General features: G+C 48.4%; 1 protein-coding gene across 1 annotated transcript in view; it reads right to left on the bottom strand.

Annotated features, from left to right (window-relative positions):
- Positions 1–575: 575 nt before the first annotated feature.
- HPD (4-hydroxyphenylpyruvate dioxygenase) overlaps positions 576–15110 on the bottom strand; it is an 18435-nt gene continuing 3900 nt past the window's right edge. The window contains exons 5-14 of the mRNA XM_027853590.1: positions 12858–12900; positions 12557–12639; positions 9870–9959; positions 8714–8817; positions 6755–6832; positions 4343–4505; positions 3505–3576; positions 2475–2597; positions 1140–1256; positions 576–946 (exon numbers count right to left, since the gene is read on the bottom strand). Coding sequence (XP_027709391.1) covers positions 836–946; positions 1140–1256; positions 2475–2597; positions 3505–3576; positions 4343–4505; positions 6755–6832; positions 8714–8817; positions 9870–9959; positions 12557–12639; positions 12858–12900 — 984 coding nt within the window. The 3' untranslated portion in view covers positions 576–835. The remainder of the gene's footprint in view (positions 947–1139; positions 1257–2474; positions 2598–3504; positions 3577–4342; positions 4506–6754; positions 6833–8713; positions 8818–9869; positions 9960–12556; positions 12640–12857; positions 12901–15110) is intronic.

The following is a 15110-nucleotide window of genomic DNA, read 5'->3' as shown; positions in this document are numbered from 1 at the left end:
GAAATCGGCAGCACTCCACATTGGGGCTCCGTTGTTTTGATTGTCTGCCTTAAGAAAGTGATGGAGAAAATGTAAACTAAACTAAATTTAAAAGTGTGTCTTGCATATTTTGTGCCAGAGAGCTGGTTGTTAAATGTTTACCTAGCCCAGCCCTACGTCTAGCTCCGATTCCTGTGGACTCAGTATGTCTGTAGTCCTGTGGTTCTAAATTTAGGCCGGCTATCAGTGAGAAGGGGAGTTTCTGGCCTCACTGGCCTCACTGTTCCTCCAGGGTGGGAGCACCTTGGGGTGCTGCTCTGGGTGGACATCAGGTTTCTCTGCCCCTCCCCTGCCGATGCTGCCCAGTCTCAATCCAATTTCCCTAAGCCTCCATCCGCCCTCGCGTTGCAGAGCTGCCTTGTCTGAGGCTGACCTCTAGTGGTTCCGTGGCGCCCCTACACTGCCGGTCCGTCGCGGTCTAGAGCGGTGGGTCCAATCCCTTTACCCGCCCACACCGCTTCCCAAGCCTGGCCAGACTGGCCACGGAAGGCAAGGGAGGCATATTTGGACGGCGGCGCAAAATCCAGACTCAGTTCTCAGCCATCCCACGCTCTGATGCATTTTATTGCTTCCCCTAACCCCTGGCTGGCCCTGGTGCCGCCTAGCTCTTGGAGGGGAAGCTTTGCCCTGAGCTGGCCCCAACTCGGTGCCATCCAACCTCCTTGGCAGTAAGGGGATGCCCGCTGACTCAGAGCTTGGGATGAATCCATTAACAGGTAACTATGAAGCCCCTAGTCTAGGCCAGGCGCAGGGGCACAGACAAAATGAATCAGTCCCTGCCCTCGGCGCCCCCTCCCTACATGACAATGCCCAAACCATTGGGAGCCAGGTCCGTGAGGTTGCCCCGGATGTTCTGCTCCTCCTCGAACGCCTTAAAGAGCGAGTTGAAGTTGCCGGCACCGAAGCCCTTTAGGGAAGGGGAGGGATGGGGAAGAAAGGAGGAGGGTAGTCAGCCACCAGGAGGCAGAGGCCAAGCTGCCCCGCCCCTCGCGCTCTGTCCTGTCCATTCCCCTCCCTTCCCTTGGCCAGTCCTTCCTCGACTCCTTTCTCTTCTCCCAGCCCCTCTGTTCCCGACTCCTTCCTTCCCTCCTCCAGATCACCTGGTGATTGTGACGCTGGATCACCTCCAGGAAGACTGTGGGCCGGTCCTGAACGGGCTTGGTGAAAATTTGTAGCAAGTATCCTTTCTCGTCATAATCTACCAGGATCTTCAATTCCTGCTCCCAGACGGATAGGGAAATATGAGACAGAGAAAGACTGAGGGGAAGCCCCCTCTCCCAGTGAATGGGGAAAGAGGTGATGCTCTCAGAGCAGTGGGCTGGAGGATTTCCCTAGAGGCCAGATCCAGGCTTTCTGACCATCTGCTTCCTGGGCTGCAGGAGCCCCTAGAAAGCCCCCACCCCAGACTACAGAGAGAACCTTCCCGAAGAATAGTCCCTCCTCCAGAAGATATACTGGGTCCGTTGTCCTCTTGGAGACTGGTTGGGGTCACAGTGACCCTGGCCTGGGTATGAAGTCAGAGTATCTTAGAATTTAAGAGCTGGAGGTACCTTATAATTGAAGGAGCGCTGGATTCTCTACTTTATACATAACCTTGGGCAGGTTGTTAAACATCCCACTAGATCCTCTGGTTCTCTCTCCATAAGATGAGGAGGTTGGAAAAGGTGCGCTCTAATGCTCCTTACAGAGATAACTCGTGTGATAACCTAGTTTAACTCCATCATTTTTTTTTGGTTTTTTTTTTAGGCAATTGGGGTTAAGTGACTTGCCCAGGGTCACACAACTAGTCAGTGTCAAGTGTTTGGTCTGAGGCCGGATTTGAACTCAGGTCCTCCTGACTTCGGAGCTGGTGCTCTATCATTGGGCCACCTAGCTGCCCCTTAACTCCATCCCTTAGAAAAGGAGAGTAGAGGGGAGGGATGGCATTGAGAGGGGATCTCAAGTACCTTCCCATCTTGGCAGTAGTGGCTTGGCCTTATCCAGAGGATCTTATATATCTAAGAGCTATAAATTCAGTCCCTTCATTTTACAAATTAGGAAACTGAGGCTCAGACAGCTTAACATGACTTGCCCAAGGTCACACATCTAGCACATGTCAGAGCTGGGATCTGAACTCCAAGCTCAGTGTTCTTTCTGCTATGCCACAATGCCTTACTCCAGGGCACGCTTCTTTCCCTTTCTTGTGCTGACCCCCAGGGCAGCCTTTTCTCAGGAAAGACTGCCTTTCTCCTCGTGGTCTCTTAACGTGTGTTTGCTCCTCATGGCAGCTGCTTCCCAGACCAGCCCATGGGCCGTCATGTTGCCATTGGCCCCAGAAGCGAAAGATGCCCATGATGGCTCTGCCCTACCAGGGACAGAAAGGGCTCCCAGCCAGAAAAGGCAGCATTGGGGTGGTGGGTAGGGAATGGAAAGCCGGAGGCGTGAGAAGCATTTACCTCCAGTGTGTCTATGCTCTCTTTCACTTGGATCTTGGCGGATTTGAGCCCCTCCCGAAGCTGCTTGTAGTAGGTGGAGGGGACACTCAGGAACTCCAAGCCTCGAGCCCTCAGATAGGTAATCTGCCCAGGGAGAGTTTGAGATCAGGGATGCCAGCCTCACCTTACCTTTCCCTTCCTCCACCTTGTCTTACTCTGCGCCCAGAGCCACAGCGTCGGGGCTGGGACAGGCCAAAGCCAAAGGATCAGAAGCCTGGAGCTGGATGAGACCCCAGAGACCATCAAGCTGGACTCCCTCATTTTACACATGATGATGGCACGGAGGAAATGGACCAAAATAACCCAAAGTAAAGAAAGTGCCAAGGTCAGAATTTGAACTCTGGGCCTCTGACTCTGTAGCTAGTGCTCCGTCTATTGTTCAGTTGATTTCAGGCATATCCGACTCTTCTGTTTGGGGTTTTCTTGGCAAAGATACCTGAGTGGTTTGCCACTTCTTTCTCCAGCTCATTTTACAGATGAGGAAACTGAGGCAGGGTCACACAGCTAGTGTCTGAGACCAGATTTGAACTCACAAAGATTAGTCTTCCTGACTGCAGACATGGCGTTCTATCCACCGCACCACCCAGCTATCTACTGTACCAAGAGGCAACGTAGATCTAACTCCAACTCCTCCTTTTCTCCAATCAGCTGGCTATATCTTCCTCCCCTCTCCAGGCCTCACTATATTACTCTGGGGATGGGGAGGGAAGGCAGAGGTGGTGTAGAGGGACAGAAGAACCAGTCCATAACCAAACTGGGTCAACTGTTCCGTCTTATGTTGGGAAGCACCCAGTTCTGACACCTGTGCCCCTCACCCAAACCCCCATCCTACCTCATCTTCCTGGGCATCCCAGCCGGCCGTCCCATCCTGATTACGCTCCTTATCCACCCCCACCAGCCACAGGAAAATTCCCATCTGCCCTGAAAGCCCTCTACAATCCCACCAGAGGATTAATAGAGGGGAGACCAGGCTGGCCGGCTCCTCACTCACCGCAGAGATGATGTCAGGGGTTGACATGGCAATATGCTGCACCCCAGCCCCGCCATAATAGTCCACATATTCCTGGAAAGGAATAGAAAAGAAAGATGGCAGGTCCGAAGTCAGAGCCATAGCTAGACTGAGGCAACCAGGGCTTTCCCTCAGAGGGAATGACACCTAGAGGTATGCACGTCCCCTCCGTGTCTCTGAATCCCTCTTTGTTGTTCTCCACTCACCTCTACCATGGCATGACACAACCACCCCCCCACCCTCAGGTTTCCACTCCCACAGCTACGGCATCTATAGTTGGACTATCCTCTCCACCACCCCAACTGTTTTCTTCGAATCTCAGAAAGATTTCTTAGCCACAGCTCTCTCCAAGGTTGTAGTCAGATGCAGATCTAAATGTCCTTCCCATAATAATAACTGACATTCACATAGGCTTTAAGTTTTGCGTAGGGCTTTACAAACATTATCCCATTTCAGCAGCCCTGTGAGAGGTTAGTCCTGAGAGGGACATTATTATACCCAGCTCAGAGAGCTCCAAGTTTGAATCCTTTCTCAGACCCACTTTAACCAGTCCGTATTTCCGTTTCCTCACCTGTTAAACAAGAGGGTTTGACTCAGTGATCTCCCTTCCAGCTAAAAATCTTAGGATCCTGTGACTTGATCTGTCGCACACTTAAGATTTGAACCCAGGCCCACCTAACTCCAGGTCTACTGCTTGGCAAACGACACCATGCTGCCTCCCTCTCCCCTTCTACCTTCAACCCCCTGCCTTGCTGGTTGACTCCTGGACACTGTCCTTGGGATGGGTAAAGGGAGCTGGGTGGGCATCTCTGGGCATAACCTGAATCTGTGACTTCTTCCTGCCCATGGCAGGCTCATTGATGGGCATTTTGATGGTCTCTTCATAATTGGCCATCACGATGGATCTCAGAGAGCTGAACTCTGTGTGGACTTGCTTATCGTCCACTGACCAGAAGCGGTGAAACATGAGGTTTTTCTTGTACCTGGAAAAGCCACCCAAGGGTGAGACGGCAGAATTCAAGGTCCCAAGCAGTCAATAAGTATTTGTTGGAAAGGAGCCAGAGGAGTACCTAGCAATTTTAATGCTCAGGGAGAGTAGTAAAAGATGAGTCCTCCATCAGCTTTAATGCAAAATCAGTGGGGTTGTAGGATGGGACAGGAAGAGACCTTGAGATCTCACTCCATACCAGGGAGATAGTGAACCTGAAACAGTGGGATCCCATGGGCAGAGGCTATGGGCTGATGCTGGGGAGACCCCTGTTGGGCAGGGCCAGAGTGGGTAAGAGCTCCCCTGGAGGGAGGCTCCCATCAGTGAAGAGGTGTCTGCCATCTGGTGCCTTCCTATTTTTAGCTAATTATTCTTGCTAGCTAGGCGCTAAGTTCAGTTGTCTCCATGCTGCTAAAGGATTGTGTTATCCTCACCCTTGAGAGGAGTTTAGTCAGTACAGGCAGGGCTCTCTAAATTTTGGGATCCTGTGGCAAAGGCCCAGTCATCATAAGGTTCTATGAGTTATTTATTGACTCGAATACCCATAGATGCTTAGAAGAGGATTTTTAGAAGCTGGAAGGACCCTCAGAGCATAGAAGGTCAGAGCTGGGAGAAGGCTTAGAACAGGGGATGTCAGGGCTGGGATGGGCCTTGGAACAGGGAATGTCAGAGATGGGAGGGGCCTTAGAACAGGGAATGTCAGAGCTGGAAGGAACCTTAGAACAGGGAATGTCAGAGATGGGAGGGGCTTTAGAACAGGGAATGTCAGAGATGGGAGGGGCCTTAGAACAGGGGATGTCAGAGCTGGGAGGGACCTTAGAACAGGGAGTGTCAGAGCTGGGAGGGGCCTTAGAATGTGGAATCTTGGAGCTTGAAGAAATCGTGGAAAGAGAGAGGTGTGAGTCCTACTGCATTCTGCCCTGTCAGATCACATGAGGACCAGTGTTGTACACTCAGTTCTGGGTTGCCATATTTTGGGAAGCACGTGGAGTATCCAGAGAAGGGCAATGTGGACGGTGAAGGACCAGTTTCTTCAACTGTTCTTTATATCCCTCTGCCGCCACTGGTCACTACTTCTGTGACCCTGGGAAAGTCACTTGACCTACCTTTGTGAGCCTCAGTTTCTTTCCCTGGACTAGATGACCTTTGAAGTCCCTTCTACGTCTGAATCTATAATTCTTCAGTTAATAGGAAACTGGCGTCCAGAGAGACAACCTAAGTTGTTCTAGTCATTGGAGTCAGTTGCATAGTCAGAATTTGCACCCAGGTCTCCAGATCCAAATACAGTGTTCTTTCCACTGTACCAGCTCACTGAATGCCTCATCCATAAACCTTCTCTGACTTACTTTTTAATACTCCATTTCCCCATGCCCCTTCAGCCCTGCATCCTTTGAGGCTGTTCTCAGGTTGTTTCCATGGTTGGATTTGATTCATTTCCCCAACTTGGCTGTAAGTCTCCAAGGGTAGAGAAAATCTCTTTCCTTCTGACTGCCCTCATAGAGTGCCTAAGCTACACTGTCTCTTTATAATGGACTCTTATTTCATATTAAGATTTAGCTGAGTGACTGTTCCTTTGGTCCTGCCACTGGCATTCTGGGGGATTCTAAGCGGGACATAGTTCTCTAAGTGACATAATTCTTGTGTAGAGAACCAGAGAAGGAGAGAGAGAGAGCTAGGGGCTATAAGGAGGAAAGAGGCCCAGGTTAGAGGCTGGAGTGGGGTCAAGGTTCCTTAGAGGATGGGGGCTCTCCATCTCTAGGCACAAGGCTCTGTATACAGTAGGCATTCACTGATGTTTGTTGAATAGATGGATAGGTGGAGGGATGGATAGATGGTTGGATAGATGAATGGATGGATAGATTATTGGCAGATAGATGGATAGCTAGATGGATAGATGGATGGCTGGATAGGTGGATGGGTGGATAGATGGTTGGCAGATGGATGGGTAGATGGATAGATGGATGGCTGGATAGGTGGTCGGAAGGATAGGTGGATTGGCAGATGGATGGGTGAATGGATGGATAGATAGATGGATGGGTAGATTCATGGATAGATGGGCTGGCAGAGAGATGGATAGGTAAAGGAATGGATGGATAGCTAGCACACTACTTTGGACTTCTATTTTCTCCACTTAAAATCTAGAGAAGATGGACTGGAACAAAGGTTGGGGTCCTAACCCTCTCAAAGAAGGTCATTACTATCGATGGCAGGAAGTCAGGAGACCCACCCCACTCAACTACTCACCAATCTGCTGCTGGCACCATTTCTTGATCAGGCTGATTCCCCACAACATGGTCAATCATAGCCAATTTACAGTCTGGCCTGGAAGAGGGAAGGGAAATCTGAAGGGGAAGGGGGATGTATCCAGCCCTAATCTTTAGCCTTGGGAGTTAGGAAAACCTGGAACATCAGAGTTGGAAGGGACCTGAGAGATCATTTGGTTTAATCTCTTCATTTACCAATGGGGAAACTGAGACCCAGATATTTCAATTCAATAAGCATTTATTCAATTGACCTCTGGACCTCGAGTGATCTCTCTCTGCTCCCCTCAGGTGGTTCCACTTAGTTCCTGGTTTGGAGAATGATTGAGTCCACTTTTATCTCAGCCCCTCCCCCCAGCTAGGCACCTCTACACTCCCAAGCCAAGCTTCTTCTCATCTAGTTATCCATTGAGAAACCAAGGCTTACCTGGGCATGGCCATCTTCTCTGCTACCCACTTGTACACACCTAGGTAGTACAGTGGATAGAGAGCTGGGCCGGGAGTCAGGAAGACTCATCAACCTGAGTTCAAATCTAGCCTCAGACACTTACTAGCTGTGTGAACCTGGGCAAGTCACTTAACCCTGTTTGGCTCAGTTTCCTCATCTGTAAAATGAGCTGGAGAAGGAAATGGCAAAGTACTCCAGTATCTCTGCCAAGAAAACCTCACCTGGGGTCAGAAAGAGTCGGAACATGACTGAAGTCACTGAACAGCAACAGCAACATCCCCAACCACCACTCTCTCTCTCTTTCTCTCTCTTTCTCTCTCTCTCTTTCTCTCTCTCTTTCTCTTTCTCTTTCTCTCTCTCTCTCCCCTCTCTCTTTCTCTCTCTCTTTCTCTCTCTCCCCCCCTCTTTCTCTCTCTCTCTTTCTCTCTCTCTCTTTCTCTCTCTCTCTCTTTCTCTCTCCCCCCCTCTCTTCCCTCTCTCTTTCTCTCTCCCCTCTCTCTTTCTCTCTCCCCTCTCTCTTTCTCTCTCCCCTCTCTCTTTCTCTCTCTCTCTATTTCTCTCTCTCTTTCTCTCTCTCTCTCCCCTCTCTCTCTCTCTCTCTCTCTCTCTCTCTCTCTCTCTCTCTCTCTCTCTCTCTCTCACACACACACACACACACACACACACCTCTGCTTTTAGCTTTCTGGCCTTGAGCAAAGTCCCTTCTCTTCTCTGGCCTATTTCTTCATCTATAAAATGAGTGTGTTGGAGTAGGTGATCTCCGAGTTCCTTCCAGTTTTAGACCCAGGATCCTAACATTAAATGAGGTAGAATATGTCTATGTTCGCCCCAGTCACAGAGGAGAACTATCTGAGTCCAAGTTGAAGAGGGAATCCTTGTAGATGAGAGGCTCTTAACCCTTTTGGGGTGTGTTTCCTGGCCCCCACTGGCACTCTGCTGAAGCCAATGGATTCTTTCCCACAGTCATGTTTAAGTACATAAAATAAAACACATAGGATGACAACGGAAACCAATTACAGTTGTCCCGTCTACATCACGGGAATTAGGAGTATGGTGTCCCTCATGATCTGGAAAATCCACAAAAAAATTTTGGCCCTCCCTTGTTACTAGAGAAGAAGTCTGAATCATTCTGGAATTGAGAGACAAAACATGCTGATATTATACAATACTGTACATATACTTCATGCATTATTGAGTTTCTAAACTTTTTCTGTGTTGTCTTCTGGCTTTCATGTGTCCTCTGAGGCTTCCTCAAAATTCCCATTTAACTTCTTATGAAAACCCACAATATATTGAAACCACACTGGGGAAAGTTGTGATGTGGAAGGCATAACTATATATTGAAATAGTTATCAGAATATGAAAAAACCCGAATTCCCAGACCCCAGGTTAAGAACCTGGGTTAAGAACCCGCTGCTCACTTGGACACTTTATAAGGAAGAGTCTTGGCCCTGAGGGGGTGGGACAGGGAAGGAGAGGGCCAGGGGCACTCACAGCGTTGGGAGCAAGGGATCCTCGAAGAGAGGGGCCTCAAAGCCAGGCAGAAAGGGTCCGGTGTAATTCAGTTTCTCCACCAGGGTGTGTGTGGTGTCTCCGTACTGTGGGCACAGGAAAACACCCCATCCCCGTCCCCACTGGGTTTAACCCCTCTTAAAGGAGTGACCCTGACTCCTCAGAAGCCCTCAGTCCTATACCACTTTGGCCTGGGGTCTCCTTTCTCCTCCTTGCCCCCAACTTTGACTTGGCAGCCTTAGGAAAGGGGGTGCTGCCAGGCTCCCTCCCAGAGCCTCCCAGTACTCCTCTATGTTATGATTAATGGGAAGAACCATGACCAGATACCCACATTTACTCTTTTTTCTTTTTTTTAAGGCAATTGGGGTTAAGTGATTTGCCCAAGGTCACACAGCTAGTAAGTGTCAAGTGTTTGACACTTACTGAGCCCTGATTTGAGCTCAGGTTCTCCTGACTTCAGGGCTGGGTGCTCTATCACGCCACCTAGCTGCCCCCACATTTACTCTTGCAAACAGAGCAAGCAGGAGTAGGCAGCATTGAGGTAAGGGATTGAGGTAAGACATTAAGGAGAACTTTCTATCCATAAGACAGTAAAAGCAGAACCCTATCTTAATAGGAATTTTTGTACTGAGGACAAATGCACAGAGGATAGAGAGAGTAGAAACCCCTCAATGCCCCTAGGATCTGGTTGATGATGGGGAGGCAAGAGAAACAGAGCAAAGTAAAGTGGAGTTTTATTGGGTAGAACATAATCTCAAAAGCAAGGACTGTTTCACTTTTAGCTATGAATCCTACAGAGCCTGGCACATAGTAGATGTTTAATCAATGCTTGTTGATTGATTTCATATATGTGCTTGACTGTCTTGTTTCTCCGGATGCTGAAGGACTATAAATTCTGTTAGCACCCTCTAAATTTGTCACATTGGGACAAAGCTCCAGTTGCCCTACCCTAGTTACAGCTCTGGTTGAGGTCCTGGAATGGGGGTGATTGAGAGAGAACTTGGGTACCAATGCCACCTCCCCCAGCATCCTGATGGATTGAGAACAGTGAGGGGAGAGGAGAAGGATTTCTGATTGGAAGTCATGGGGTGCAAGAAGGGTCTGACTGCCCAGTGGGCAGGGCTCGGCATATACTCACCGTCTGTAATACAGCAAATTTCACCCATCCAAACTTGTCCTGTTCTGTCCACGGCTCCTTCACAATGATTGCACCTCTTTCCCGGGCTTTCTGCATTGGAGAGGACAGGACTCGTCTTGAGGGTCTGACTTTTCCCTGACCTGGTGCACACCCTGGCCAAGCACTAGCCTGAGGAGCTCACTTACAATACCAACCAGCAGGCTCAGATCGACTTTACTGGGGCAGAGCTGGGCCTCCATAATCCTGCCAGCTCACACACAGAACCTCACGGGAATAGCTGCTTCTCCCCATCCCCCAACATAGCCATGCTTGGGACCCCTACCCCCCCGCAAGGGAAAGAGGCTTTTCTTTCCTAGGATGGGGTGTTGATTCAGAGAGAGCCACTCAACCCTGCTTAGGGCACTGGCCCGCCCCCAGGATGTTCCAAGGATATGAGAATAGCAAAATAATGTAGACAAATAATATTAATAACTTAGATTTATAACATTAATTACTTATATTTACACTTTAAAATGTACCAGGAATCTCCAGATATCTCTTTTTTTTTTCCCAGCTAGGCAGTTGGGGTTAAGTGACTTGCTCAAGGTCACACAGCTAGTAAGTGTTATGTGTCTGAGGCCAGATTTAAACTCAGGTCTTCCTGAATCCAGGGCCGGTGCTCTATCCACTGCACCACTTAGGTGCCCGCCCTCCAGATGATATCTCATTTGAGCCACATGACCTTGTGGGTAGGTATTGGGGGGGCAGGATACATGGGTTGGGGGACTGACCTAGTGATTTCATTGGCATGAGGAGCTCTCTGAGAGAAACTCCATTTACCATCGGAATTTATAGTCTTTTTATATAATGTTTTATTTTTCCCCAATTACATGTTAAAACAATTTTTGAGCATTTTTTAGAATTCTGAGTTCTAGGGGCAGCTAGGTGGCGTGGTGGATAGAGCACCAGCCCTGGAGTCGAGAGGACCTGAGTTCAAATCTGGCCTCAGACACATAACACTTACTAGCTGTGTGACTCTGGGCAAGTCACTTAACCCCATTGCCTAGCAAAAAAAAAAAAAAAGAATTCCGAGTTCTAAATTCTATCCTTCCCTCCCCACCCTCCTCTTTGAGATAGTAAACAATCCGATATAGAAACTTATAATCTTTAGGGAATTACCAAATTGCTGAATCCCCTATTACTTTCAAGATCAAATATAATATCCAATTTGGTATTGAAAGCCCTTCCTACCCTTCCTGTTTACTTCCTTCCACGGACTCGATGACCCAAAGACACTAGCCTGCTTTTTGTTCCTCACATGTTGACTCCATTTCCCACCTCCACACCTTTGCACTGGTGGTCCCTCTTGCCAGAATGCTCATCGTCCTTATCTCCACCTCCTTGGCTTCCTTCCAGACTCAGCTCAAATATCATCTTTTGCCTTTTCTTTCTTTAATGTTAATGCCCTTGCTCTGAGATTACCCTCTATCTACTCTTTAGATTATATTTTGTTGTTATTCAGTCATTTTATAGTCATATCTTAATTCTTTGTGACCCCATTTGAGGTTTTCTTGGCAGAGATACTAGAGTGGTTTGCCATTTCCTTCTCCAGCTCATTTTATAGATGAGGAAACAGAGGCAAACAGGGAGAAGTGACTTGCCCAGGGTCACACAGCTAATAAGAGTCTGAGGCCAGATTTGAACTCATATCTTCCTGACTCCAGGCCCTGTACTCTACCCACTGTGCCACTTAGCTGTCCCCTCTCTATCTTGTATGTACATAATTGTTTTCATGTTGTCTCCTCCATTAGAACATGAGCGCCTTAGAGGCAATGTTTTTGCCATTCTCTGTATCTGCAGAACTTAGAACACGGCACTTAATAATTTTTTGTTGGTTTACTGACTGAGGCATTAAGAGGATATGCCCAGAACTACACAACCAGGCTGCATCAGGGGCCAGAGGCCAGACTTGAACCCAGAACTTTCTGACTCTATCCACTGTGCCACAATGTGAATGCTAGGTATTATTCTTCCCATTTTACAGATGAAGAAATCAAGGCTGAGGAAGTTTAAATGGCCCACCCAGGGTCACACAGTTAATATGGGTCAGAGGCCAGATTTGAACCCAGTCTTCCTGAGAAGTCTAGTATTCTATCTACTGAAACACCCACTGTTACCCAAATTGGTGTAGCTGTCATTCAGGGTCCAATGAATGGAGAAAAGACGCTCATTTTGAAATTGAAGGATCTGGGTTCTGTCACTTAATATCTGTGTGATATTGGACAGGTGATTTCTTGGGTCTCAGCTTCTTCCTCTGTAAAATCGGAGGTTTGGACTTAATAGACCTCAAGATTCTGTGATTAGTTATTTAATTTCTCTGGGCCTCAGTTTCCTCTTTTGTAAAATGAGAGGGAGGATGGCCTCTAAATTTCCTTGCGTTGCTAGCTCAGTGACCTTCTGCAGATGGAGGTGTCAATCAATCAGTCTACCTACCTGCATTAAGTACTTTCTATGTGTCAAGCATGGTAATAAATCCTAGTGATATAAAGAAAGGCAAAACAGTCCCTGTCCTCAAGGAGCTTACATTCTAATGAAAAGGAAACATGTAAAGAACTAGGCACATACAACAGGCCTGTATGCTCCATGGAATCTGAGCCGGCCTAGGGGAGAGTGAAGGGGTCCCCACTTCCCCACCCTCTCCCACTCACCTGAACAATGTAGTCACAATCTTCTACCTCAAAGGAGATATCTTTCACCCCGTCACCATGTTTTACCAAGTGGTCACCCATCTCTGTGTGAGGAGAGGGAGAGAACACCCAGAGCCCTCAGTCCTCATGATCCTAGGTCTTCCTGGACTTCAGCCTCGTCTCTGGACCCTCAGCACACCCTCTGCCCACCCCTATCGCCTTCCCCCCAAGGACTCCGTTTTTTTTTCCACACAGCTTGCAAGGAGTGCTCCCACTGGGGAAGGCCTCCAGCTCTGGGCCCAGGACAGTGGGACTCCCTCACCTTTGTTTCCAGGGTTGAGAGCAGATGAGAAGATGAATATAATCTACACAAAGAAGAGAGAAAACAACAGTGTGGTTTCCTCATCAGACCTCATCTTCTCTCACTAACAAGGGGGCATCAGAAGATGCAAATGCACCCAGAGAATACTTGTTGGCTCTACCAACATTGCCCCTCACCCTGGATTTGGGGTGGGCAAATACATCCCTCCATGTCCCCAAAGACCATCCAGAAGCTCTTCTCCCCAAACTTTGGCCCTCCCTCTGGGAGAGACTTAGACACCTGGGGCCCCGCACTGAGCTCTTATGTCACTAGGTCTGTATCAGGAGAGGGAAGAGAGATGCAGGGGACCGTAAGAAATGACCCCAGTCTCCAAGGACCTTCCAGTCTAGTGAGACAGATTCAACAAACATTTTTAAGTACCTACAATGTACCAGGAACTGTGCTAGATTCTAGGCAGACAAATAGAAAAATATTTAGCCCAGGAGTTTACATTCTGCTGGGGGGGGTGGTGTATGTGGTGGTTGTGGTTATGGTGTTGGTGATGGTGTTGGTGATAGTGATGGTGTTGGTGGTTGTGATGGTGTTGGAGTTGGTGATGGTGATGGTGTTGATGTTGGTGGTGGTGGTGATGGTGATGGTGTTGATGGAGCCTAGGAATTCCAAGAATCCCCTATACCATATTGTGACTCTGTATTGTCAAAGACTAAATTCCTTTAATTGTAAGATAAGTAAATATAAATGCAAAATATATTCAAAGTAAACAAAGTAACTTCAGAAAGGAAGCGGAACACAAACAAACAGGGGGTTCAGGAAAGGACTATGGGAGGAGGCAGCACCTGAGCTGAGCCTTCAAGGAAACAAGGGATTCCAAGAAATAGAAGTGAGGAGAGAGAGCACTCCTTGGCAAAGGCACAGAGGCAGGAGATGAATTCAACGAGCACACATTTATTAAACTCCTTTTGTGTGCTAATCCCTGTGCTAGTTGCTGGGCATACCAGTATAAAAGCAACATTCTACAGGGGGAACACAACATGTTCAAAGATAAGGATGTGTAAGGTACCAGGCCTGGAGTCAGGAAGACCTGAGTTCAAATCTGGCCTCAGACACTTCCTAGCTATGTGAATCTGGGCAAGTCACTTAGCTTCTGTTTGCCTCAGTTTCCTCATCCATACAATTGGGACAATAATAGTACCTACCTCCCTGGATTGTTGAGAGGATCAAATGACATAGTAACAGTGAAGTGCACATAGTTGGCACTATGTAAATGCTTGTTAGCATTATTGACTTATGAAATGTGGTTGGGGAGGAAACTAGCAAATGGAAAAATTAGAGAAAGACTCTTCAAGAAGGTAGTCATATGTCATGCATGTGAAAGACCAGACTGGGTGAAATACGGAATGCCATTGGGGGGGGCAGGGAGCAATTGAAATCAGTCTGGAAAGTTAGGGTCAACCAGACTGTGAAAGGCTTGAAATGCCTGAACAGAGGAATCCATAGAGAGCCACTGGGATCTTCTTGGGCAGGAGGGTCGGGCTTTAGGAATCACCCTCACAGCTGAGTAGAGAACTGATAGAGAGGAGAGAGGGGAGGCAGGGAGACCGGACTAGTCTAGGGCCTCAACTGGGGTGGTGGCCGTGTGAGTGTGAGAAGGGACCGATGCTCAACGCATTGGGGTGGGAGAATCAACATGACTTGGGAACCAGTGAGCTGAGGGAGAGGGAGGTGAGGGAGAGGGAAGGGGTGAGGGAGAGGGAAGGGGTGAGGACGATTCCAGTTTTTGAATCTGGGTGACTGGAAGGGTGATGCTACTCCTCCACGGAAATAGGAAATATGAAGGAGGGGTGCGTGGGTTTAGGAAGATAGATGAGGAGTTCTTTTTGGGCAGACAAAGTCGGAGATGTCCGCAAGGCATCAAGGTGGTGCTATCCATCAGGTGATTTTAAATACAGTACTGGCACTCAGGAGAGAGATACGGGCACCTGGGAATTATCTCTATGGAGGTGATTGAACCAAAGGGAACTGAGGGGGGGGAGAGGAGAGAGAGAGCGAGAGAGACAGAGGAAGGAGAAGAGGGAGAGAGGGAGAGAGAGAGAAAGAGAGGGAGAGAGGGAGAGAGGAGAGAGAGAGAGAGAAAGAGAGAGGGAAAGGGAGAGAGAGAGAAAGGAGAGAGAGGAGAGAGAGAAAATGAGGGGAGAGAGAAGAAGGAGGAGGAGGGAGGGAGGGAGAGAGAGAGAGGGAGAGAGAGAGAGAGAG

The sequence above is a fragment of the Vombatus ursinus genome, unplaced genomic scaffold (assembly GCF_900497805.2).
Source record: "Vombatus ursinus unplaced genomic scaffold, bare-nosed wombat genome assembly UNPS02009994.1, whole genome shotgun sequence".
Taxonomy (NCBI): domain Eukaryota; kingdom Metazoa; phylum Chordata; class Mammalia; order Diprotodontia; family Vombatidae; genus Vombatus; species Vombatus ursinus.
The sequence above is the reverse complement of the archived record's forward strand: the minus strand, read 5'-3'. Positions and strand labels throughout refer to the sequence as shown.